The sequence below is a fragment of the Sceloporus occidentalis genome, unplaced genomic scaffold (assembly GCF_023333645.1).
Source record: "Sceloporus occidentalis isolate IW3139 unplaced genomic scaffold, rSceOcc1.0.p SCAF_4, whole genome shotgun sequence".
NCBI classification, from domain to species: domain Eukaryota; kingdom Metazoa; phylum Chordata; class Lepidosauria; order Squamata; family Phrynosomatidae; genus Sceloporus; species Sceloporus occidentalis.
Genome location: NW_028316984.1, coordinates 203,380,433 through 203,406,894, shown reverse-complemented (window position 1 = coordinate 203,406,894; position 26,462 = coordinate 203,380,433). Strand labels below are relative to the sequence as shown.

The following is a 26,462-nucleotide window of genomic DNA, read 5'->3' as shown; positions in this document are numbered from 1 at the left end:
TGTTCTCCTGGAGGGAAACAGAAAGGCAAGCAGAGTGCTTGGAGCCAAGGAGGAAGGAGGAAGAAGAGAGCCATTTCCTTATAAAATAATAAAAAATGAATATACATAAATGTGTAAATGACAATATGTGATGTTTGCATGGAGATGTAAAAGGGGGGTCCTGAGGGTAAAAAGTTTGAGTACCACTGCATTAAATGCATTCACTGGATTTATAATATATTTTATGTTACAGGCTGGACTGATATATTTTCTCATTCCAGGACGGGAAACCAGTTTATTAAGGCTAAAAAGAGGTAACATTAAAAGTAAATGTATACTGTGATTAGACAGTGACTGTGCCAGGTTAAAAGAGTTGCTGCCCCTTAGCAAAAAGCTAAATTGTTCTTTTACACCACCACAAATACTAACATGGATAGATAAATGCCATATGAGATGTGCAAAAATCATCATAGCGGATGCAATGCAGGACAGATTATGCTCAGGTATCAGTATAGTGCACTACAAGTACCAGGTTTCTTCTAAGTCACACACATTCTAGACTTTAGGAGAGCGGATTTCAGTAAACTTAGAAAAGTATTGAGGACGATTCCATGGTCAGAAGTACTAAAGGATAAAGGCGTTCAGGACGGATGGGAATTTCTCAAAAGGGAGATACTGAAGGCACAAATTCAAACAGTTCCAGTGAGAAAGAAAAACGGGAGAAGTCTCAAGAAACCAGGATGGATGACTAAGGAACTTTCAACCGAGCTAAGTTTGAAACGGAAGATGTATAAGAAATGGAAAAAGGGGGAAATCACGAAAAAGGAATTCAAAGAAATAGCAGGCATGTGTAGGGGTAAAGTCAGAAAAGCTAAAGCGCAGAATGAACTCAGGCTTGCTAGAGAGGTTAAGAACAATAAAAAGGGCTTTTTTGGATATGTCCGCAGCAAGAGGAAGAAGAAGGAAACGGTAGGGCCACTGCGTGGAGAAGATGGCAAAATGCTAACAGGAGACAGAGAAAAGGCAGAATTACTCAACACCTTCTTTGCCTCCGTCTTCTCAGAAAAGGCAAAGGGTGCTCAACCTGAGGATAATGGAGCAGAGGACAGAATAGGGGAATTTCAGCACAGAATAAGTAAAGAGATAGTAGAGGAACACCTTGTTAATCTAAATGAATTTAAGTCTCCAGGACCAGATGAACTCTATCCAAGGATATTAAAAGAACTGGCAAATGTCATATCGGAGCTATTGGCAATAATCTTTGAAAACTCCTGGAAAACGGGAGAAGTCCCAGCAGACTGGAGGAGGGCAAACGTTGTCCCCATCTTCAAAAAGGGAAAAAAAGACGATCCGAACAATTATCGTCCAGTTAGTCTGACATCAATCCCAGGAAAGATTCTAGAGCAGATAATTAAACAAAGAGTCTGTGAACATCTAGAGGGCAATTCCATAATCACAAAAAGCCAACATGGGTTTCAGAGAAAGAAGTCATGCCAGACAAATCTAATCTCTTTCTTTGATAAAATTACCAGCTTGGTAGATGAAGGGAATGCTGTGGATATAGTATATCTTGATTTCAGTAAGGCCTTTGACAAGGTTTCCCATGACATTCTTGCAAACAAGCTTGTAAAATGTGGGCTAGACAAAGGAACTGTTACATGGATCTGTAATTGGTTGACCGGCCGAACCCAAAGGGTGCTCAACAATGGCTCCTTTTCATCCTGGAGAGAAGTGACCAGTGGGGTGTCCAGTGGGGCTCTGTCCTGGGGCCAGTGTTATTCAACATCTTTATCAATGACCTAGATGACAGAATTGGGAGCATACTTATCAAATTTGCAGATGACACCAAATTAGGAGTAATAGCTAATACTGCAGAGGACCGGATCAAAATTCAAAATGACCTGAATAGACTAGAAAGCTGGGCCACAGCTAACAAAATGAAATTCAACACGGAGAAATGTAAGGTACTGCACTTAGGGCGGAAAAATAAAATTCACAAGTATAGGATGGGTGACACCTGGCTGAATGAAACTACGTGTGAAAGGGATCTAGGAGTCCAAGTAGACCACAAGTTGAACATGAGTGAACAGTGTGATGCGGCAGCTAAAAAGGCCAATGCTATTTTAGGCTGCATCAATAGAAGTATAGTGTCTAGATCAAGAGAAGTAATAGTGCCACTGTATTCTGCTTTGGTCAGGCCCCACCTGGAATATTGTGTCCAGTTCTGGGCGCCACAATTCAGAAAGGACACTGAGAAACTGGAGTGTGTCCAAAGGAGGGCGACAAAAATGGTGAAGGGTCTGGAAACCATGTCCTATGAGGAACGACTTAGGGAGCTGGGGATGTTTAGCCTGGAGAAAAGAAGGTTAAGAGGTGATATGATAGCGCTATTTAAATATTTGAAGGGATGTCATATTGAGGAGGGAACAAGCTTGTTTTCTTCTGCTCCAGAGAACAGAACCCGGAACAATGGATGCAAGCTACAGGAAAAGAGATTCCACCTCAACATTAGGAGGAACTTCCTGACAGTAAGGGCTGTTCGACAGTGGAATGCACTCCCTCGGAGGGTGATAGAGTCTCCTTCCTTGGAGGTCTTTAAACAGAGGCTGGATGGCCATCTGTCAGGGATGCTTTGATTTGGATTTCCTGCATGGCAGAATGGGGTTGGACTGGATGGCCCTAGTGGTCTCTTCCAACTCTATGATTCTATGATTCTATAAGTCTGGGATGTGTTCCTCTTAAGAGATGGTCTGCCTACAATGCCCAGTCCATGTAGTGTCTATGAATAAGAATATGCCTAGCCTGTGATCTTTAGGTGTAGTGATGATCCTCTACTAGGAATACCTACATATTTTGCTTTAATAAATAGCAATGAAGATTACAAAGATGACAACTTATTCTCCCATTATAAAATGCTCTCTGGCTGCATCCACACTGCAGAAATAATCTAGGTTGACACCACTTTAACTGCCATGGCTCAATGCTATGAAATCCTGGCATTTGTAGATTGTTGTGGCACGAGAGCTCTCTAGCAGAGAAGGCTAAATATCTCACTAAACTATAAAGCCTCGCCTGGAAGAAGAAAAGAGCCCTCCTTCCGACCACCATCTTGAGGGGGAGAGAGGCAGGCCAGCAACAACAGGCCTCGCCTGGAAGACAAAGAGCCCTCCTTCCGACCACCATCTTGAGGGGGAGAGAGGATATTTGTTTAATTGTATGAGATCGCTGATGTCACTGTTGATGTATTGTATTGCTTTGTGACTTGTAGCTTGTATGTTGTGAACCGCTTTGATCTGGAGGAAAAGCGGTATACAAATAAAAAATATTATTACTATTATTATAGTTCACACAAATCTATAGCACTGAACCATGGCAGTTAAAGTGGTGTCAAACTGGATTATCCCTGCAGTGCTAATGCAGCCTCTGAGTGTTTGAAGAGGAGTGTTGAAGTGAATCTGCCCACCAGACAACATTGCAGTTTATAAACATGGAAGCTCAGGTAACCATAACAGTAACCAAGAAGGAACTCAAGCCAGACAAAAATTAATGGAGAAAGAGCACAGGACCTTCAATCCTGCCATAAAGAGGTGGGTGCAGGAACCACTTCTGTTCCAAAATCACTAAGGCCTGTTACAGACAGCCAAAATAAAGCTGCTTCGAGTCACAGTGGAGGTATGGTGTTTCAATGATGCATGTGTCCTAAGAGTCCAGAAGTCGCACCAAAGCCATGTTCCAGCCCTAAGGACTGGAGCGTGGCTTTGGTGTGGCTTCTGGACTCTTAGGACGCATGCATCATTGAAACACCATACCTCCACTGTGACTCGAAGCAGCTTTATTTTGGCTGTCTGTAACAGGCCTAAGTAATACAGTATACAATAAGCATTTCAAAAAAACTTTATTTGGCAACAAGTCAGTTGCTTAAAAAAATAAAACCCTGTTTACTCAGCAACCAGTCAATTGCCAAAAGCTCTCCCCACCTCACAAAATAAGGGAGTCCTTTCTTGACAGAAAGGAAATGGGTTGCCTAGCCTCCCTTGGTAGGAAGCTCCAGAGCCCAGATCAGCCACCAAAATGGCTATCTCTGTCATAACCTCACCAAATGTGCTTCTCAAGGTGGTGGGACTGAGAGAAGAGACCACTCGGCCACAGATCTCAAAGATCAGGCTGGCCTAGAAGAGAGAATGCCATTTTCTCCAGACAGCCTGGGCCCAAGTTTTATAAGGCTTTATGAATCACAGCCAGCGCTTTTTGCATTGTGACTGAAAAGGGCCTGGTAGTCACTCTTAAAGTACAAACCTGCAGACAGACAGAGCCTGTCATTTTAAAGAATCTTTTAACAGAACCTAGCAGACTGAGTCTTGCAAGAACTTTGGAGCCCATTAACAATAAATTTAAAAATTGAGGAGCAGCAGCAGAGGAGGAGGAGGAAGAGGAAGAAAAACAAGAAGGAGGAGGAGGAGGAGGAGGAGGAGGAAAAACTTACTGCTCTCTGTGGCTATCCTCTCTGGTTCACTGGGTTTAAGATGATCCCAAGGGTTTGGTTCCTTCTTTTCCAAGTCTCTAACATCCCGGTGCTCTTTCTCTTCTCTCTTCTTCTGTCTCATCTTTTCCCGGGCAGATTTCGATAAGGCAACTTTCACCTGCACAGGAGAGTTTTTATAACTTGTATTTGGATGCCAACAACTATCAGGTCAGAATACACAGGGAAGCCATTGAAATCCACAAACACCTGGACAACTTCAACGGGAAAGAAGAAACCCTGAAAGTAAACAAAGTTTGGCTACCAGTCCTGAAAAACAGCAAAATCAAAACCCAGGAAGTCTTGGGTTTTCCTAGGAGACAATGGATCTGTAATTAAATGGACACCCTGAGACCTTGCTATTCAACAACAGACCAACATAGAGATTATCATGTAAATCACTTCCTTTCAACCAAGGGTAACACAGTATATACACCCCACTCTCTTCCATGCCACCATTCTCTGAAGATGCCAACAACTAATGCTGGCAAAACGTCAGGAATAAACTCTTCCAGAGCATGGTCACATAGCCCAAAAACCACAAATAACTATGTATTTGCATAGCTTGATTTATATTTGCCTGGTACAATATGGGTTATTCTTTCCTTCCCCATATTTCTTTATTTATTTTTTACTCATTGCATGCCTTTTGCATTGCTGTGTATCTCTTATATTACAGTATTCTGAGAAGCACAATGTACATTGATGGTGCTAAAGAATGAATGATCATGCTAGCAATGATGACAATACAGTCCGGTGACCAACAGCCCAGGACTCTACTTCCACCCACCAATTATCCTTTCTCCATTTTTCCAGACAAACACACACTGCTCTGGGATAATCCAAGGACTCCAGCAAACAACAGAATAACTGTAGGCACTCCAGCATAGCTGGCAGTTCAAGAAACAGCCATGCAATCAACACACTTAATTTTGCAAAAGCAGAATGAACTGAAGTCTAGCACATTTCACAAATCCCACATGTATGCATGAGCAGTTGGGCTACTGAGGGATGAGCAGACGTAGGCCAAGAGCACATGGCCTGTTGGATGGCTAATCACTTGAGTGAGCAAAGCATCAGGGCTTCACTAAACACAATCCTTTTTCAACTCATGAAGGATGGTTTGGATTTACTTATTGGCGCTCCTCCAGCTAAAAGAGACTGGTATATGTAGGCCCTGGTCCTTCAGCCATGCTATATATCAGGAATAGTCTGCCATTGGGGGTCAAGACCACCACAATCTTAGCCATGTGTTCTCTCATACAACCTCTATGTGGGACAGATAAAATGAATGACCTGGACACCAGCCTGTGAATTTGGAGCTTTTTCTCTCACTTCAATTTCATTCCACCATTTGCTCCCTGAGGAAAAGGGCTGGATCTATTCCTCTAAGACAAAAGGACTAAAAGGCACTGCAGAAATAATCCAGCTTGAGACCATTTTAACTACCCTAGCTCAGTGCTAGGGAATTCTGAGAATTGTAGTTTGTTGTGGCACCAGAGCTCCCTGACAAGGAAGGTTAAATGTCTCAGAAAACTAGTTTCCAGAATTCCCTAGCATTGAGCCAGGGCAGCCAAAGTAGTCTCAAACTGGATTATTTCTGCAGTGTGTTCTGGCCAAAGATTCTCAAACTCTGTCCTTCCAGGTGTTTTGAACCATCTCCCAGAAGCTTAAGCCATCTTAGCCAATGATCTGGGACTCTTGGAGCCAAAGTTCAAAATATTTGGAAGGTCAGAGTTTGGGAATCACTGATAAGACATTTCCTTCTAACAACTGGGCACAGGCTCTCTAACAAGTTTTTTTAATTTTAATTTTATGGGCTATACTTACATCTCTTTCATTTTCTACATCCAGGTAAAGTGCAGAGCTCTGTTGCTGGACAGCTCTCCCATAGATCCCGGAAAGAGGCTCCATACTTGGCTTGAAGGAAGAGGCATCTCCATTCTCCATGGAGAACATGATGGATTGGCTGTAAGTCAGTGGAGCTGGTGGCGAACTGCCAAACACCCCTGAAAAACAGACAGCACATGCGGTTAGTGAGATGGAGATGACTCATGAGGAAAGCTTTTTCTCACACAGAAAGAATCCCAAGGAGCACATTCTTCCCAAAGCAATGAGTGTTACATGTGAGATTAAACAAGGGAGGCACCTTCAAATCCCTTGTGTCTTTCCATCCTTCTTTGGCAGCTGAGTGCTGCAGCACACAGTCCATCATTCAATCAAAGGTTCAAAAGGACAATCACTTTGTTAATGGGTTTTTTGGACCCAACTTTTTGTCCAGCTGGAAATATTTATACAGATCCATTTTAGTCTCCCATGACTAAGAATACTTATAAGGGAGGGGGAGCTAAGGTGGAACCACACAGCAAAGTTTACAGATGGTGTGTCTCTTTGTGCTTTTTTGCTTGTTAGTTTTTCTGTTATGGAGATTGCTGAAGCCACCGTGAGACTTAAATTAAGAGAGAGATAAAGAGTGGTTATAGGTAAATAACTGGAAGAAATACCTTTTCCAACAACAACAACAGAGTCTTCTGGCAAGGCACTTGGTGAAATGAAGTCTAGGCTAGTCAGCTGCTGTAAACTCTGAGTTGGTCCAGCAAATCCTTTAAAAAAAGATCACAGAGTGAAGACTAGGGGGCTGTTTCCCCATTATGCTGTCTCCCTAAAATGAAAACACTTCTGTGTTCTGCAGTTCTGCTGCCAAAGGGGCTCAAATCCAGCCACTCTTGTACACAAGGGCACCGATTTACCCCCACATAGCTCCATGCACAACGGTAATCCCACATTTTTTCTTATTTTTTAGAGTACTTACATCCCGCCCTTCAGCCCTAAAGGCTATCAGAGTGGCTTACAATTATTATTTTTAATTAGACGGTTCCCTGCCCTCAAGCTTACAATCTAAAAAGACACGACACAAAAGGAGAAGGGAATGGTGGTGGGGAAAGGGATCAGGTCCAGCATTTCTTCCCTCTCTCTGAAGCCAGGACCAAGGCAGATGGGCTGGAGGGAGGACTCTGCCTCTTAATAGAGGTCAAGCCCAATGGAGCTGGCAGGCCTCACTCTCCCTCTGATGACATTGGGTGCATTATGGAGCTTATTCTGAGAATCAAGTCACCAACACTTTTATGGAACATTGATCACCCACAGAGCTGAGTCACAGGAAACTTCACACCCCTCCATAAATTCTTCCACTTTTAAACTTTAAAATGGAAAGCTGTGCAATACAGGACAGTGGCAAGCTGACACACATGCAAGCATAATGACAAGGGGAAATGATGGAAAACAGACTAAGGAGAAAAGAAGCCCCGATCCATTCCCTCCAGCTCAGCTCCCAACTTTCTCAAACCCTCTCACCTTTTGTGGATTTACTGTGCCGCTGGTGCTCTCTGCCCTGCCCCTTCAGAACAACAGGCGAGACAGCCTTCTGTTGGACCTCTTCATAGTCTCCTGATCCATTTCCGAAGTTCAGACGCTGGCCGCTGATGCTAACACCGGAGGCAGCTTTCTCGTGAAAGAGTATCACTGAAGGATAAACCCAGACCATATCAGTACACATGCAGCAATGTGGATCTAATGCAACCAAAACTATAGTCCCCACCTGCCCATCAAATTTTGTGAGCAATGGCAGTGCACAGCAGGCCTGCTCCCTGTTACCTCTTGCAGCAATATAAAGAGAAGGATCACTCTTTGAGAAAGACCCACACACAGGTTTCCTCTGGAGCAGAGGCAGACTCAGGACTCTGGAACATCATGGAAGGAACACAGCCCAAATAGCCGAATAACACATATATGCAGCTGCATACAGATATGTGTACGCATAAATGGGCCAATTGAGAACACTCAGTATCACAATGTTTTTTGCCTATCACTACATCCATCCTCCCTTTATATTGCTGTTGTTGTGTGCCTTCAAGGTATTTCCAGCTTATGGCAACCCTAAGATGAACCTGAGAGCCAGCATGGCACAGTGGTGGGCTATGACTCTGGAGACCAGGGTTTGATTCCCAGCTCAGCCATAAAACCCACTGGGAGACCTTCGGCACTCAGGGGAAGGCCATGGCAAACCGCCTCTGAACAAATCTTGCCAAACCTCATGATAGATTCACCTTATGGTTGCTATAAGTTGGAAATAACCTGAAGGCACACAACAACAAGATGTACCTGTATGGAGATGTTTTGGGGAATATTTGTCTAGTGGGGGGTTGCTTTTGCTTTCCTCTCAGGTTGAGCCAGTGTGACTTACCCAAGGTCACCCAGTGGGTTTCCATGGCCGAGCAGAGATTCCAGCCCTGATCTCCCAGAGTCCCAGTCCAATACTCAAACCACGTTGGCTCTCAGAGATTGAAACAGACCAGCAGAATGTTTTACAAACTAGATGAAATATAGTAGGACCTCAGTATCTGCGGACTTGTCATCCATAGATCAGAGTATCTGCAGATGGGAAGCCTGCGTTGTCCACAATGGTGGTGTATGTAAGTAGCCACGCTTCCATTAGGGACAATGGGATGTCACCTGAATTCCCGTTGTCCCTAATGGTGGCGCAGCCACATGCACACATTGCCACTGGGGACAATGGAGGCTGCTGCTTGAGCATCCACGGATTTTGGTATCCAAGGGTGCATCCCAAATGGATCCCCCACAGATAACAAAGTCCCATTGTACAGCAACATTTTTCTTCATATCTCAACCTTTGTTACCAGTACTAGATTTACAAAATGCTACACAGACCACTCAGAGAGGAATGAGTGAGAAACGTGTGTGTGCCCAGTGGGATACCTGTGCTGGGACTCTGCTCCAGTATGACAGGACCTTGACTCCGGGCTGGAGAGAGCTTCATGGGACGGGAACTGCCTCCCAGTACAGGAAGGATGTCAGACCTGTTGCGACAGAAAGTGCACTTCGATTTACACATCAATGAATCCTTGCACAAGGGGACCCAGCTTTTGCTCTTTCAGTTGGGGAGGTTTCAGAGCGAAGTGTGGACTGAGCCCATATGACAAATGGAACTGGAATCATAGATTCTATAGCACTCTTTCCTACAAGGTCACAAGGGCAAAGGACCATAGGTTTTAAACTATTTTAAAAGGTTAGTGTTGATAAATTGTTTAACATGTTTAACTGCAAGCCACCTTGATATCTTTGGACAGAGGATGGAATATAAATATCTAAACAAACAAACAGGTCAGTGGCAGAACACCTATTTAGTATCTCTTGATCAAGACTCCTTCCTGCAAAGTTGCAGGGCAAGACAGTGCGATAAGACAGCACTGCACAGACCAAAGAAAGCTCCCTCCACTGCAGGCTGACTCTGCCTGGTACTTTCTCACAATGGGAGCTGGTAAAAATCTTTTTGGCCATCAGTATAAAAGACTCACTGGCTGAGATCCAGAACACTACCAGCCCACATATCCAGCCAAGCCCTTGCCTGCTCCAGCCGCTGCTGCTGCCCTGATGGACCTTGCCTCAGTGATGGGTGATTCATAGTTCTCCAGATATGGCTTGACTACCAGCCTGGAGAGACCATAAGACAAATAGCCCAACTGTATCTGGAGGTATGAAAAGAGCTCCCCCCTCAAAAAAAAATTTACCGAGCCATGTGGCTGGTCCCAACCCTCATTTTTGTTGTTGTTGTTAAGTGCATCTGAGTTGACCCTGACACATGGCAACCCCATGAATGAGACATCTCCAAGACTCCCTTATCCCCACTGGTCTGCTTAAGTCTTATATACCACCCTCGTTGTTGCTGTTGTTAACTGCTTTCAAGTTGACCCTGACTCATAGCAACCCTGTGAATGAGACACCTCCAATCCCACCCCCTCTTCCACGGCTCTCCTCGGGTCCTGCACTCAAGCCCATGACCTCCCTGATCAAGACTATCCATTTGTCATGCAGTCTACCTCTATCTTCCCTAGCATTATTGCCTTTTCTAATGAGTCATGATGTGGCCAAAGTATGACAGCTTCAGTTTCGTCATCTTGGCTTCCAGGCTTAATCTGTTCTAGCACCCAATTGCTTTATCTTTTTGACTGTCCTCAGAACTCTTCTCCAACACATTTCAAACCTAAACCACATGTTAAATCTGGCAAGGTTCTGGGTACAAATACTACTGGAAGGCTGAAACAGGGTGGGTTAACTCAACCAGAACTGAACAGGGGGCCAAGTGACATATAACTTGGGTGTATTGACTGAGTGAAGACTGAGTGAAGTCTCCTTCTCTGGAGGTTTTTAAGCAGAGGCTGGATGGCATCAGTCCCAGGGAAGGCTTTGAATTATCTTCCTGCATGGTAGAAGCTGGTTGGGATGGACAGCCTTTGGGGTCCCTTCCAACTCTAGGATTCTATGAAGGTTCAGCCAAGAACACTGAGCAGATTTAGGGAAGGGGAAATGCACCACCCTCCCTCCCACAGCTTCCCTTACAACCTAAAGCCCATGGCCCTCATTTCTCCTTGTGCTGCAAGGGAAACACACATGGTTCTTATCCCCTGAGGGCCGGAGGAGAGCGGGGAGGTGATAGAATCCTGGCTGTAGATGCCACTTTCGCTGTAGGAGCTGGTGCTCGGGGAAGACAAGCAAGAAGGGGAGTCCGAGGTCAGATCCAGCTTTAGCACAGAGTCTGGACTTTCAAGGTCAGACATGCTGCCATTCAGTTTTGCTCTCTTCTTAGCTGCGCTGTTGCGAAGAGATCGCAGGGAACTCTGCATCTAAAGAAAAGGGAAGAGACATGATCCTGATTAAGCACTGCAAAGGAAAACAAGCACATGTTCGGGCAATGGTTCTCTGACTTTTCAAGGGCCAGGCGTTTGGGTAGCAGATCTTTCTTGTTCAGAAGATACACCGCCTCCTTTAATTCAACAAGCCTGTACTATGCTGCAATGCCTGTTGTTCCAGCATCAGGTGCTATTTTAGTTTTCCAGATTCAGCATTTTCCAAGAGCTAAAGGACGGCACCAGTTCAGTGATGCAGAGAGAAAAAGCAAGCATGAGCCTGAAGGTATCTTCAAGCAGATTTTGAAAAAAAAATATTAGCAAGTATACCCCTCAGTCAACAATGTATCTAACAGGAAATTTGGCACCAGAGATAGAAATAACTTGGAAATAATAGAGACAGATTTTGTTGTTGTGTGCCTTCAAGGTGTTTCCAACATGGTGACCCTAATGCAAACCTACAATGGAGTTTTCTCAGGCTGAGAGTGTGACTCAACCAAGGTCAGTGGGTTTTCCATGCCAGAGCAAGTCGAATCCTGATCTCAAGCCATAGCCCAATGCTCAAACCACTACACCACACTGGCTCTCCAAACAGATTAAACTGCTCTTCTTTTTGTGGTGTAGACACAGATTAAGAGTAAAGGTAAAGGGAGCCCCTTGACATGAATGTCTTGTTGTAACCGAATGTAGGGGGTGGTGCTATCTCCGTTACTAAGACAAAGAGCCAGCATTGTCCAAAGACAAATCTGGTGGTTCTGTGGCCAGCATGACTGCACTGAACGCTGTTACCTTCCCACCAAAGTGGTACCTATCTATCTACTTGCATCTGTATGGTTTCAAGCTGCTAGGCTGGCAGAAGCTGGGACTAGTGACAGGAGCTCATCCCATCATGGAACACTTGGGCCTTGAACTGCCAGCCTTCTGATCTTCTGACCATAAGAACTGGTGTCTTTTTCTTGGTGGGAGGGAATGGGGGATTATGCTTTGCTGATTCTGTTTTTAATGTGTATTTTATTGCATTAATGTATTGTATTATGTATTATACTGTATTTTCTAACCCGCCGTAGGGAGAGGTGGGATATAAATAATTTATTACTGTTGTTATTATTGTTGTTGTTAAGAGACCACATTCCAGATTACTACACACTATATCCCAGATTACTACACACAAAAAAGAAGAGCATGTTTCAGCAAACTCTTTGTTGAAAACTAACAATATGCACTTATGTAATGAAATAACCTGATCTGGTAAGCCTCATATAGGCAAACAAAAGCAGCTTGAACTTTCTGTAAACCACTTAAAAGCTTCTTCCAAAATGCAACCAGGGATATTCCCTCCCCCCCCCTTTCATTTTTTATTATTAACTGCCCTCGAATCTATCTTGACCCATAGCGACCCTATGGATGAGACATCTCCAAGACCCCTGTCCTCCACTGCCCTGCTTAAGTCGTGTAAACTTATACCTGTGACCTCCTTAATAGAGTCCATCCATCTGGCATGTGGCCTTCCACTCTTCCTACCTCAACTTTTCTTATTTTGGGTGGCCAAAGTTACAGATTTGTGGGTTTTTCGGTCTCTGTGGCCATGTTCTAGAAGATTTTCTTCCTGACGTTTTGCCAGCATCTGTGGCTGGCATCTTCAGAGAATGCTTGCCTGGAAAAAGTGGGTCTATATATCCTGTGTGAGCCTGGGAATGCAGGAGGGATTTGCATGTGTCTTGTTCTGTTGCTGATGGCCGGCCTCAGGCTGGGAGGCTAATGCAAAGGAGGATGAGTGTCTGCTAACTGGTGATCATGATCTGCTGGGAAAGCCCCTGACTCTGAATGGCTTCCCATTTCCATTTGCTGAGTCCTTATTTTGCTGTTCCTCAGGACTGGTAGCCAAATTTTGTTCACTTTAAGGGTTTCTTCTTTCCGGTTGAAATTGTCCAGGTGTTTGTGGATTTCAATGGCTTCCTTGTGCATCCTGACATGGAAGTGGTTGGCATGGTCCAGAACCTCAGTGTTTTCAAACAGTATTTTATGTTCAGGATGATTTGTGGCATGTTCTGCTACTGCTGGTTTTTCAGATTTGTGTTTCTTTTCATCTTTTTAACAAGATATGGAGATCTAGTGAGGCAGGCTTAACTGCTCTCCTCTTTTCTCTCTGTTTTGCTGTTCACACATGTCCAGTAAAGGGTCCTGGAAGCAGATGTTATTTACTCTGCCTGTAGTAAGCATACATACACAGCTACAGTAGAAGTAGACAGGTAGAATCCCACTCTTTCGAAGCTCAAGCTTTATTATGTTGTTTACTGCAGGCACACTACTACAACACGAAACCAGAAGTATGCATTCCTCCTGCCCTCCTCCACCACCTTTCCAATGCTGATGCTGCTAAAAAATCTTCCAGCTTGATGGACAAGGAAGAAATAAAGAGGGGCCTCAGGGAGCGTAAAAAGATTTTTTAATATGGAGTTTCTTTGTCAGAGGTTTTGTTAACTGAGTTTTTTTGTTTGTTTGTTTGGTTGGTTGGTTGCTATATGCCTTCAAGTCATTTCTGACTTATGGCGACCCTAAAGCGAACCTGTCTTGGGGTTTTCTTGGCAAGATCTGTTCAGAAGATGTCTGCAATTATCTTTCCGAAGCTGAGAGCATATGGCTTGCCTAAGGTCATCCAGCTGGTTTCATGTCCAAGCTGGGACTCCAACTGTTAACTGAGGTATGCTAATAATAATAATAATAATAATAATAATAATAATACGCTTAAATCATGCTACAGTCTTCAGAATACATGGCCACAAAGCCATGGCATATAGAAATTGCAAATAAGCCCACTGCTAACCATGTAAATACCCACTAAAAACAGCCCAGGAAAAGAAAGAAAATGGTTGAACAGATCTGCCATTCATTCCTTCCTTCCTTCACTGTTAGGAGTAAAAGTTACACTGAACTCTCCCACCTCATCCTCATCCAGGTCTTTTTCACTGACGTTCAGCTCTGAAAGATCCAGAGACAGTTTCTTGTTCCTCTCGTTCAACCAGAGGTCTTCAGCTTCCCCATTCTTGTGTCCCAAGATGCTGGTTTTTTCTTTATCAGGCAAGGGACTCACTCCCCTGGGGATTGGAGGCACTGGTTTTGTTCCGCTCAGGCCTCTCCGTGAAGACGGGGGTCTCACAAAGGCAGGTTTCAGCTGAATCGGAGGGGTACCCTGGAACTTGAGTTCTGCAGAACCAAACCCACACCATGCATGTTAACAACTTGCCTTTACCAGAGAATGTATTTCATGAGGAACGCTTACATTCATTTAAATTAAAGCATACAGCTACACTAATGTTGCACACTGGTTTCTATAATCTTAAAATGTGTGGTTGTGTCACCTATCATTCCTTGAACAGCTTGAGCCTAGCAATACTGAGGCAGCTTTATGTGAGAACATCCCCTTTTACATGTTGTCCATCCATGCAGAAATCATAGCTATCCACCACTGCCCATGAAAGACCTTTCCTCTGGAATTTAATACTAAGGCTGTTCAGAAGATCCTTAAGGCCTCTCCTGTAGGCAACACAACACTTTTTGGTTTGAACAAGTGTCTAGGGGCTAGTGACATGTAATATTTACAGTAATATACAGTGGATTTTTGGAATCCGCTGCGGTTTGGTTCAAGGACCCCCTGGTGGCGGAGTGGTTAAATGCCTGTACTGCAGCCATTCACTCGAAACCACAAGGTTGCGAGTTCAAGACCAGCAAAAGGGCCCAAGCTCGACTCAGGCTTGCATCCTTCCGAGGAGGGAGCTAAAATGAGTACCCAGACTGTTGGGGGCAAATTAGCTTACTTGCTAATTAGCTTACTTGCTGTTCACCGCTATGATCTTTGGAATAGAGGTATATAAATAAAACAAATTATTATTATTATTCCCCCATGGATACCAAAATTTATGCATGCTCAAGTGTCTCTTATATAAAATGACAAAATCAAGGATTGCTTTTGGGAATTTATATTTTTTTGAATATTTTCAAACCATGGCTAGTTGAATCTATGGATAAAGAATCAGTGGATATAGAGGGTATACTGTACAGATGATGATAATATATAATATACAGTCGGCCCTTCTTATACACGGATTTAAGCATACACGGTTTGAAAATGTTCAAAAACAGTATAAATTTCAAATATCAAACCTTGATTTTCCATTTTTTATAAGGGACACCATTTTGCTATGTCGTATTTAATGGGACTTGAGCATATACGGATTTTGTTATACACGGGGGATCCTGGAACCAAACCCCAGCGTATAACAAGGGTCCACTGTATAAGCCCTATACAATTTAGGCCCAGACTTTCTGAAAGATCTATGTCCCTATATCCAGTCCCACCACGATTACAGGCAGGTTTGTGGGACTGGATATAGGGACATAGATCTTTCAGACAGTCTGGACCTAAATTGTGTTTTTACTTTTTAATTGTGTTTTAACTTTGGGATTTTTAAAAGAAGTTATACAGTGGGCCCTGGGTAACCGCTGAATTTGGTTCCAGGATACCCTATGGATACCAAAATCTGTTTCCGCTCATGTCCTCTTAAATACACTGGCATTGTAAAATGGTGTCCCTCATATAAAAGGTTTGTTCTTTTGAATTTATATACATTTTTGAATATTTTCAAGCTGTGGATGCTTGAATCCATGCATAAAGAATCTGTATATACAGAGGGCCAACTATTGTTTTTACATTGGCAATTTTAAAAGAATTGTCATACACACACACACACACACACACACACACACACACTTGTACAAATAATTTTTTAGCCATACCCTGTTTTTATTCAGATGCAAAACACCTCAGGTATAAGGAGAAAGGTAGGGTATAAATAAAAGAAAGAAATAAAACAAAATAAAACAAAAATATTACAATTTTAGAGCAGCAATGGTATTTTTAAACTAGGGAGGGGCCCATTGTTTGTTTGCAGAGGAAGACTCCACAGAACTCCAGATTTCTCATGGCAAGCCAAGACCTGGTTACTTCCAAACCCTAAGCCCAGCCCCACTCTTTGTTTGCACTGTTCAATAACTGAAAACCCCTTAAAATCAATGCCTGAGCTGCAGTGAGGTGAGACAGCAAACCATTCAAAAAGCTGCCTGTCTTTTCTTTAGCAAGCTCCTCTTTCTCACCACAACAGCTGTGAGGGAGGCAAAAGGGGGAAGGGTTTCAAAGTTCTCTTTATGCCTGAAAGCGCTAGAATAATTAATTATCTGACTGAAAGAGAAGAGTTCAGCCTGTGATTTAAATGCCATGGAATTGCCCTAGTGCTGCTCTTTCTTTCTTTCTTTCTTTCTTTCTTTCTTTCTTTCTTTCTTTCTTCATTATCCCAAAAATGAGGAACCACATGAAGGATCAGACTGGTGCTGGAAGAGCAGCTAACAGTAAGACTGCTTAACCCTTCTGACGAAAATAGGAGAATTTAAATCCATCATGCCTGCTAAAGAATTACCAGGGAGTTGGTTATCCATAAGGTCTCCCATCCTGGCCCCCTTTTTTACTTTCATTATCATCACCCCTTCTTTTCCTTTTAAAAAAGCACTCTCAACCACCATCTCCCCAGTCCAGATTGACAGACCCTACTGGAAGCTGAAAGAGAGCCTCTTACCGGCATCTTCTCCTCCTACCGAGCTGGAAAATTTCTTCTGATGGGTCGGTTTTGGAAGCCCTTCAAAGCTCTTCAGAGGCCAGGAATTAGAGAAGTTAATAGTGTGATCTTGTGAGCTCCTGAGAGGATCTGCAGGAGGAGAAGTGTGCTTTGGACTGTGCCTGGGAGATGCAAAGGGATACGAGGGGAGAATAAAGGCTCCTTGGTTGGTGTGGGAGCCCAGGAGAGGTGGAGGCGGCGTATGCTCAGGCGGGCTGCAAAAGATCCGCTGGGGCTTGTTGGTGAAATTGAGGCTGGCGCACACTGATGGGGAAAGAGAAAGAAAATGCAGTCTTCATTGAAGTGCCATTAATAACCACAAGCTCACAACATTACACACAAACCATTGCCCAGCATACCTAACCATTAAGCCTCAAGCACAGCTAGCACAGAAAGTTCTTCCTTGAGTTAATTTTCCAAACACGGTCAGTGATCTAAAGCTTTGTTCGAGGCATAACAGCATCCACACCAAGGGTAAAGGGCAATCCTGGGGCCACAGGTGGCCTGACAAAAATGCTTTTGTGACTCTCAACACCTCCCAAATCCTCTGGCCAAAAATCAGAGAGCGGTCGCTTCTAGGAGCCTCCAGGTGCAACAACCTACTTTTTAAATAGGTCTCAAGGTTTCCCTATCCTGTCTAACATTGAAGAAACCCCTTTTTAAGAATCAATCAAGGCCTCTTGGTTGCTTTGGGCTTCTCATTTTATGTTTCAGCAGCCATACAATCATGTGGGGGGGGGGGCGCATAACAGTGGCCACCAGACATGCTGCTGCCCACTCCAATTTAGTTTATAAATATATTTGTTGTTATTAACCACCCACAAGTTGACCCCAACTTTTGGCAATCTTGTACAAGAGATATCTCCAAGACCCCCTGACCTCCACCACTCTGTTTATATCTATAAGATTCTGGCCCATGGCCTCCCTGATTGAGTCTAGCCATCTGGCATGTGGTCTTCCTCTCTTTCTATTGCCTTCTACTTTTCTTAGCATTGTTGTCTTTTCTAATGAGTCATCTCTTCCCATGATGTGGCCAAAGTTTAATCAGTTTAATCATCTTGGCAGAAGCATACAGGTGTGGTTAAACGCATTTTTAAAGCCCAGTTGTAAGGCTGCAGGCAGGAGGAAGATATCTTCTTCCAGCCACAAATGCTGACTTGGCTGCACCCAATGGGATTTCTCTCTTTTTCAAAAGTACCTTTGAAGAGAACCCATATGAACCTGATTTTGAAACTATTCAAATCTACAAACTTTGTATTAGCATGGAATGGTGAGAAAATAGATTCAAACTCAATAATGGGACCACTATCACCATCCTGGATCCATTACTTCTTCCATTTAATTTGGGAATAATCATAAATTATTCTAGAATCCATTGGTGGAATGTTTCCTGCAGCTCTCTGTTTCCATTGTTTTCAACTTATTCCCTCCATAGGAAAGGAAAAGTGTATTTGTCAGTGGAAGTTAATATAATTATGCTACACATACCTTTATCCTGCCAGGAATTGCTCAAACCTACAAACTGTAAGTCCGAATCCACGCTACCGCTCTTTCCACGACTGTGAGCGAAGCCAAGGGGCCCACATTTTCCCGAAATATGGTGCTGGTGAGAAGACATCACACCTTCTGAACAAAAAGAAAAAGTCAAGTAGGTTTTTAAATGTTGTTGAGAAAAAACTATCTCAATAGACTTTTAAAATACATAAATTCACAGTCATCATTCTGGGATTTCCTACAGTTCTTTTTGGAATTTGGAAAATCAGATACAATCGGCCCTCTGTATCCCCAGACTTGCCAGCTGTGGATTTCAGTATCCGTGGATGGCAAGCCCACGGTGTCTCTAATGGAGGTGCGGCCACATGCACACACTGCCACTGAAGTCCCATTATCCCAAATGGCAGCGCAGCCATGTATATGCACCGCCATTGGGGACAACAGAACTTGAGCATCCACGGATTTTGGTATCCGCGAGAGGTTGAGCAGACTGGATCCCCACAAATTCCAAGGGCCGACTATGTGTGAAACTCTGTCTTTACCAACACTTCAACCATAGCATTATAACAAGTTATTTCCAAGTGCATGAAACAAAAAAAAGGACTCAGAAGTGAAATTGTTCTTTTTTTAAATTACTTCTTGCCCTATTTTTTCAACTACAGAAAGTTTCCAGGCCGGGGCAAAATAAAAAGAAAAAACTATTTGGAGAAAGAATGCACAGTGCTAAAAAAAATCCAAATGGACAGACAGACAGATGGACAGACACAAGACTTGTGCTTTAATTGAAGCCATCCTGTCAGGCCAAACGTGAAATGAACCGTGACGTCCCTCTATAAACTGGCACAGCGAACCTAGCCAAGCAGAAGGCAATGCCAGGCAAAGGGAGCAGAGCAAGTCCAGTCTTGCCCAACATGGGATTTTTGCTATTAACGTGAGGAATGAGGGCGGCTGGTTACTTATTACAGCAAGGTATTTTTTTAAAAAACAACAACACTCCACTAATTTAAACACATTTATCATTCCAAGTGCCTGCTCAAGAACTACTTCCCACATTTAAGAGCTAGTGCACACTTAACACCAGGTTCGTATGAATTATTATTATTACTAATTTTATTTTTTACCCTGCCTTTTCCCAAAATTGGGACTCAATGCAGCTTTGAATTGTAGTGAATAAGTCTGAGCCACCCAGGACTGAAAAAAGAGAGGACAATAAATAGTGTGTTTCTCCTTCCACTGACACTTCTGCAGAAAAACTGTGCCTTGTTCATAAATATAGTTCAGCATTACATGTCTACTATGTGAAAATGAAGGCAAGATGGTACCCTTAGGACTGTACTGTGGAAGCTGGCTGTAAAGTAGTTGTCAAACAGCAATCCGTTTCCTCACTGGGGTCAATATTTCTTACTCTTGATCTTAGAACAGTTCACATATACAGTCCAAAAAGGTAAGAATTCAAATGTCTGACAGGAGACACATTACAAGAAATTATTTTGGGGAAAGGCTTGGCTCTGAAAACAACTTTTCCTTTTTTAAATTAGGCCTCTTCTTGAAGAAGCCTTCTTGTCTCCTGAGATTTCTATGACCACAGATGCAGTTTCCTTACCATTATCCCTTTAGAGTAGTACCTGTGTTGTGCTTTCAGCTTTCAATAGGAACTCACTTGGGTGTGTCTCCTGCTTTCCTGGCAAGTAAAGTTCTAAAAGAATTGAAGTGAAACCCACCAGATTCTAGGAATGGGGAAATTGTCAGCAATTCTATTACAATCCTGTGTCAAATGCAATGAGACCTTCAGCATCACTCAAACCTCCAGATCTGCCTCTATGGAAATTCTTGGAGAACAAAATGCCACTGTGTCTCAGGCTAGGGCAATAGAATCGTATAATCACAGAATCATAGAGTTGGAAGAGACTCCAAGGGCTGTCCAGTCCACCCCCTGCCATGCAAGAACTCTCCATCAAAGCACCCCCAAAACATGGCCATCCAGCCTCTGCTTAAAGACCTCCAAAGGAGACTCCACCCCTCTCCAAGGGAGTTGTTCCACTGTCAAACAACTCTTACTGTCAGGATGTTCCTCCTAATATTAAGGTGGAATCTCTTTTCCTGTAGCTTGCATCCACTGGTTCATGTCCTTGCCTTTGGAGCAGCAGAAAACACGCTTGCTCCATCCTCAATGTGGCACCCCTTCAGTAACTAGGATTCAACTGGAATGGAAGAGGCAAACTGCACAGGCTTGGAGGGGTGTGACTTTGTGCCTTCTAGACCAACCCAGTACCTCCAAACTAACATGTCCAGGCTTCTTGGCTCCAGGGCCAAACAGCAAGGAGGGAGGGGACCACCACCAAGAGAAGAGTTAGCGATGATGGTAGAATAAACTGCTGTCCTGACCTCATTTGGAGCCCAGGGCAGGCTTAGAGGATGCTTTCCTCTTCTTTGTAATGCACCAGTCCATCACAAAATAAAATATTTGGTAGTTAACTAGCTTACCTTGAGAAGGCCTCACTTTCGGAGAGTGAAGAAAATTGTTTGAAGTTGAAAGCTGCAACAGGAACACAAAGGAGAAGGCATTACAAAGCAATTCAGAACAATCTTTTTCCTCTGTTGTAAAACTGAGTGAGGGATCTACACACCACTGATAATAATGCAGAAACTGGACCAGAAAAACCATTTGAAACCCACAGAATTCTGGATTTAAAGATTAAACATGAATTATCACAATTTTCATCTTTGTCCTGGCAGCCTCCCTCCAACAGGACAAGTCTAACTAGTTGCGGTCAAGATAATCCCAAGAATGGCCATTTGTTATTCATCAGACAAAGAGGACTTTCGGACTGTTCCACTCAGAGGGTTGTTTCATTTCTGCACCTGCCAGGCTTCCTTTCTCCTCACCATTACTGAGCTGCTCCAAACATTCCTGATCTCTCAAATTCCTTCAGCCAATGAAGGGCAACTTGTGTTAATTTATAACAAAAATGAGGTCACTGGAATGTTCCTGGATGTAATTATTAATTCCTACCATAACTCCAAAAAACCTGTGCTGTTACTTTCAAGGATAAATTCAGGAGCATGAGAGTAATACTGTTTCACGTTTCATATAAATTACCCAACACTTACAAAGACTTGTTCTGAGTACTCAAGCCACAGTGTATCGATCCAGCCCTAAAGAAACCACTCTGAAAGGCTAAACCATGTAGATATTAACAGCAATGGCTGACCAGAAATTAGAGGCAACATTCCTTTGGTCATGCAACAAGACTAGAGGGAGGTTTGGTCTGACTTGAGGCTTGTGAAATACTGGTTATTTGGTGCAAAGAGGAGCATAATTTCATCCTACTCCCTGCTGTAACAGACGATTGGTTTACACTGAAAAGGAAAGAACAGCATCACAGCAGATTAATTATCTTATGACTTTCAGGCCTAGTATATTTCCAAGTTATTTAGGAGACACATATTTTGATTTGTATAATGCATTTTTATACATTACAAAACGGTTCAGTCGTTTGATAACAACAGCTACATGCTCTTAGCCATTTTGGAGTTGCTGTGGCAACGCAGACAGAACATCTCTCCTGGCTTGTCTTGCACCAAAAGGTAGGGAGAAGGCTGCAGGAAAGGAGAGCAGGCACTTGTCACCTGCTCCCCATAAAGCAACAGGGGACCCACTGCAAAACCGTACATCAAAAGCCTCTATCCCAAGAGCACAAACCCAGGAACCTGGAAAGTTCTTTTCAACAAGAGACAGACCATCAAGCCCATTGTCCACAACTCTGAGCCAAACCCATCAACTAGCTGGAGTTTTAGGCAGAACTCTTTTCCCAACCATAGTTGCAGGCACTCCTGGCAAAGAACATGCCATGCCAGACTGATTCCTCATGCTTGCAGTTTACCACTTGCCTGGCCATCAGGGATGAGAACAAATTGTACCCATTTAATCAGGCAAGAAGCACACACACAAATAAAATAGTTGGAGGGAAGTTTTTCTGAAAACAAAGAGAAGAAATGTGTCTCAAAGGACTGTCAGAACAAGGAGAAATGTTCTTTTCTCCTATGCTTAGATAGAAGAAATGAAATGCATGGATATAGGATGGGGGACACCTGGCTTAACGAGACATGACTGTGAAAGGGATCTAGGAATCCTAGTAGGCCACAGGTTGAACATGAGTCAACAGTGTGATGTGGAAGCTAAAAAAGTCAATGTGATTCTAGGCTGCATCAATAGAAGTACAATGTGTAGAACAAGGGAAATCATAGTGCCACTCTATTCTGGTTTGGTCATGCCTCACCTGGAATATTGTGTCCAGTTCTGGGCACCAGAATTCAAAAAGGATGTTGAGAAACTGGAGCATGTCCAAAGGAGGTCCACCAAAATGGTGGAAGGTCTGGAAGCCATAAAGCCCTATGAGGGGAGACTTGGGGAGCTGGGGATGTTTAGCCTGGAGAAGAAAAGGTTAAGAGGTCATAGGATAGCTCCGTGTAAGTATTTGAAGGGATGTCACAGTGAGGATGGGGCACTTGGGGAGGATGTTTTCTGCTGCTCCAGAGACTAGAACACGGAACAATGGATGTAAGCTATAGGAAAAGAGATTCCAACTCAACATTAGGAGGAACGTCCTGACAGTAAGGGCTGTTCGACAGTGGAACATATTCCCTCGGAGATTTTAGTGGAGTCTCCTTCCTTGGAGGTCTTTAAGCAGAGGCTGGATGGGCCATCTGTATGGGGGTGCTCTGATTGTAAGTTCCTGCATGGCAGAATGGGGTTGGACTGGATCACCCTTGAGGTCTCTTTCAAGTCTATGGTTCTAGAAGGACACAAAGGTTGAAGAAGTCAGGAATTTCTGCAGAATGACAGCTACGATGCTTAACTGCATAAGTTTCTCATAACAGAATTCAACACATGTTTGCAAAGGGATCTTATAGCACCTTTGAGACTGACTGAGGGAAACAAGTCGCAGCATGAACTTTCACAGACTTGGTCTGTTTCCTGAGATGCATGGAGTGAACTTGTTTCCAAGAAGGACCTTTATAATCAGACTGTATGAACAGTCATAACAATGCAAAACTTGTGGGCTTGATGATGAGTTAAGTTTGTTGGGGGACAAAGGCAGGAGGGAAAATGATGGTGAAGGCCAAGGGGGGGAGCATGATCTTATAAAGATCCTTCTTGGGCACCCGTTCACTCCATGCATCCGAGGAGGTAGACCAAGTCTAGGAAAACTTATTCCGCAACTTCTTTCGCACAGTTAGTTTCAAAGAGGCTGCAAGATCTCTTTGCATATTGCTATTCCACACAGCCACAACTGCGACACTGAATTCTGTTTGATTCCATAACTGAAATGAAATGTTTACCTTTTAGCTACATTCCTGCTAAAAAGTCCTAGCAAGTCTTTCTGTGGTTTGTAAACCTGGCACTCTGTTTGAACAGCTGTACACACTCCCTCCTCATTCAGAGTGCTCTCTCTTTTCTCTCCCCCACAGCTTTCTTTGTCCCAGGTCTTGATTTCTGTGGATGCAGCCTGATGAAGCCATTCAAGAGATTAACCAGAAGCACAGGACCAACAAGGGAATCTGACAGCCCAGTTGGTGGTGACACTGGGGTCATGGAATCACAGAAATGCAAGAGACCCCAGGGGCCATTTAGCCCAAACCACTTCAGCCGTGCAGGAATACAGGATCAAATCCACCCCCTGTGAGAGATGGCGTCCAGCCCCTGTTTAAAATCATCCAAAGAGAGGGAATCCGACACTCTCCAAGAGAGCATCTTCCACCATCAGACAGCTCCTGCCATAAGAAAATTCTTTCCAATGTTGAGGTGCAATAGCTTTTTCTGTAGTTTGAATCCGTTGCTATGTCCTGGTCTCTGGAGCTCCCTCCTCAATATGACCCCCCTTCAGCTAGTTAAACAGGGCTTTCATATCACCTCTTAACCATCTCTTCTCCAAGCTAAATATACCCAGCTCCCTAAGTCTCTCCTCATAAGGTATGGTTTCCAGACTTTCAGCCTTTTAGTCACCCTGTTCTGAATCAGGATGCTGGAGTTGGAAGAGACCCCAAAGGGCCATCTAGTCCAACCCCATTCTGCCATGCAGAAACTCTCAATCAAAGCATACCTGACAGATGGCCATCCAGCCTCTATTTAAAGACCTCCATGAAGGAGACTCCATTACAATCTCCAAGGAAGTGTCTTCCACTGTCCACTAACTTTTACTAGGCCACTGCAATAGAAACTGAAGAAACATATTTAAAAAATATATTCATTTTCATTCTGTTTTCATTCTTGTGGTCTGAATGTTAAACTAGAATAATAGACTCTTAGTCAGAAGAGACCCCAAAGGCCATCCAGCCCAATACCTTCCGCCATGCAGGAAGTCACAGTCAATGATTGCAAATTTAGTCAATATATTGGGAACCATATCCATAGAATCCTAGCGCTCACCAGGGGCCATCCAGTCCAACCCCATTCTGCCATGCAGGGGGGACTCACCATTGAAGCACCCCCAACAGATGGCCATCCAGCCTCTGCTTAAAGATTTCCAAGAAAGGAGACTCCACCAGACTCTCAGGAAGTTCCTCCTAACTTTGAGGTGAAATTTCTTTTCCTGTTTAAATAGTGGTGCCCAGAACTGGACACAGTATTATTCCAGGTAAGGCCTTACAAAAGCAGAGTAGAGTGGTTATGACCAGGTAAGCCATGAGGCGTCAAGTGTGCCCAGCCGCCCACACGACTCACCGGCTCGCTCTCCCAGGGCAGCTTCCCCTTCCCGGCGCTCAGCACCCGCCGTGGGCCAATTCCTGCTTGGTGGTCTCCGAAGGGGGCGAGGGAGGCGGATGGCTCCCCGGAGCAGCTGTGGGCGCTCTGGATGCGGTTGCCCTCCAGCAGCCAGTCCGTGTCGGCCCCATGGGGCAAGTGGAAGCCTCTCCCGTGGGCAGCTCCTGCCGAGGAAGACGAAGAGGAGGAGGAGGGCGGCAGGGGCACGGCGTACTCCACGAACCACTGCTCGGTCAGCCTGGGGAGGGTCTTGCGGGCTAAGCGGGCCTGGACGGCGGCCATCACTCCCTCCCCGTCGTCCTGCAGCTCCACGGCGTCTACGGCCTGGAAGATGATGCTGGTGCGCCCAGGCCCAAGTGCGTAGGCTAGGACGGCAAAGGCCTCAAGGGCGGCATGACGGACGCGCCGCTTGGGGTCAGCTAGGGCCGGAGCCAAAGCGTCCACCATGCCAGGCAGGTCGAAGTCCTCGCTGGGGAAGGTGAGGAGGGCGGCGACAGCGATGGCGACGACGACCTCTCGGACGCGTGAGTTTCTGTGGCGCAGGTGCTCCGAGCGCAGGAGGAGGTTGAGAACTGGACGGGGCCCAGCCGCCCGCATGAGCCCCAGGAAGAGCTGGTGGTACTCCTGGCGGATGGCCAGCTTGGCGTCCCCCAGGACCTTGGCGGCGGCAGACACCAGGGGCTCCAGCCAAGGCGGCGGGGTGGCGCAGGCGTGTCTCCCGAGCTGCGCGGCCAGGATCCTCAGCCCCTCGAGGGCCCCCAGGGCCACCTTGAAGTTGGAGTCATCCAGGAGGGCGCGGAGGAGGGCCAGGAGGCCCAGGAGGCTGGGGGCCGGGAGGGAGGCCAGGGCCGGGCCGGGGGCTTCTGCCAGCACCCGCTTCAGCTGCTCCATGGCCCCCACGCGGCCGCGGTAGTCCTGCTGGTCAAGGAGCCGCGCGTGGAGCTCCCAGGGGACCAGGCCGAAGTGCAGAGGAGAAGGGGAAGGCGGGCGGCCCCTCGGAGGGGAGGCTGAGGGGGGCTCTCCAGGGAGGCTGCCACCGCCTCCGCCTGCGGCAGGGCCTCCTCTGCTCTGGCCCCCAGCCTCTCCTCCATCCTCTTCCTCTTCTCCTTGGTCCTGCTCTCCCGCCGCGCCTCCCGGCTCCTCCTCCTGCTGCTGCTGCTCCTCCCTCCGCCGCTGCTCAGCCCCCATGCCCCGCAGAGGGGCCTCCCCCGGCCGGCCCGCCAGGCCCCCGCCTCGAACAGGCCTCGCGCCGCAAGCGCCACAAGGACGAGGAGGAGCAGCAGCTGCAGGACCAGGAGGAGAAGAACATCGCCGTCTCCAGGGAAACGCGTCACTAC

General features: G+C 45.0%; 1 protein-coding gene across 2 annotated transcripts in view; it reads right to left on the bottom strand.

Annotated features, from left to right (window-relative positions):
* The window catches only part of TOGARAM1 (TOG array regulator of axonemal microtubules 1), a 44,858-nt gene extending 18,396 nt beyond the window's left edge, over positions 1–26,462 (bottom strand). Inside the window, exons 1-11 of one of the 2 annotated variants that reach the window (XM_089522974.1) lie at positions 25,087–26,462; positions 20,847–20,898; positions 18,357–18,494; positions 16,830–17,132; positions 14,144–14,406; positions 10,967–11,199; positions 9,275–9,375; positions 7,853–8,020; positions 7,003–7,101; positions 6,329–6,507; positions 4,463–4,619 (exon numbers count right to left, since the gene is read on the bottom strand). In XM_089522974.1, coding sequence (XP_089379100.1) covers positions 4,463–4,619; positions 6,329–6,507; positions 7,003–7,101; positions 7,853–8,020; positions 9,275–9,375; positions 10,967–11,199; positions 14,144–14,406; positions 16,830–17,132; positions 18,357–18,494; positions 20,847–20,898; positions 25,087–26,313 — 2,920 coding nt within the window. In that variant the 5' untranslated portion in view covers positions 26,314–26,462. The remainder of the gene's footprint in view (positions 1–4,462; positions 4,620–6,328; positions 6,508–7,002; positions 7,102–7,852; positions 8,021–9,274; positions 9,376–10,966; positions 11,200–14,143; positions 14,407–16,829; positions 17,133–18,356; positions 18,495–20,846; positions 20,899–25,086) is intronic. The other variant, XM_089522976.1, reaches the window with a different exon arrangement.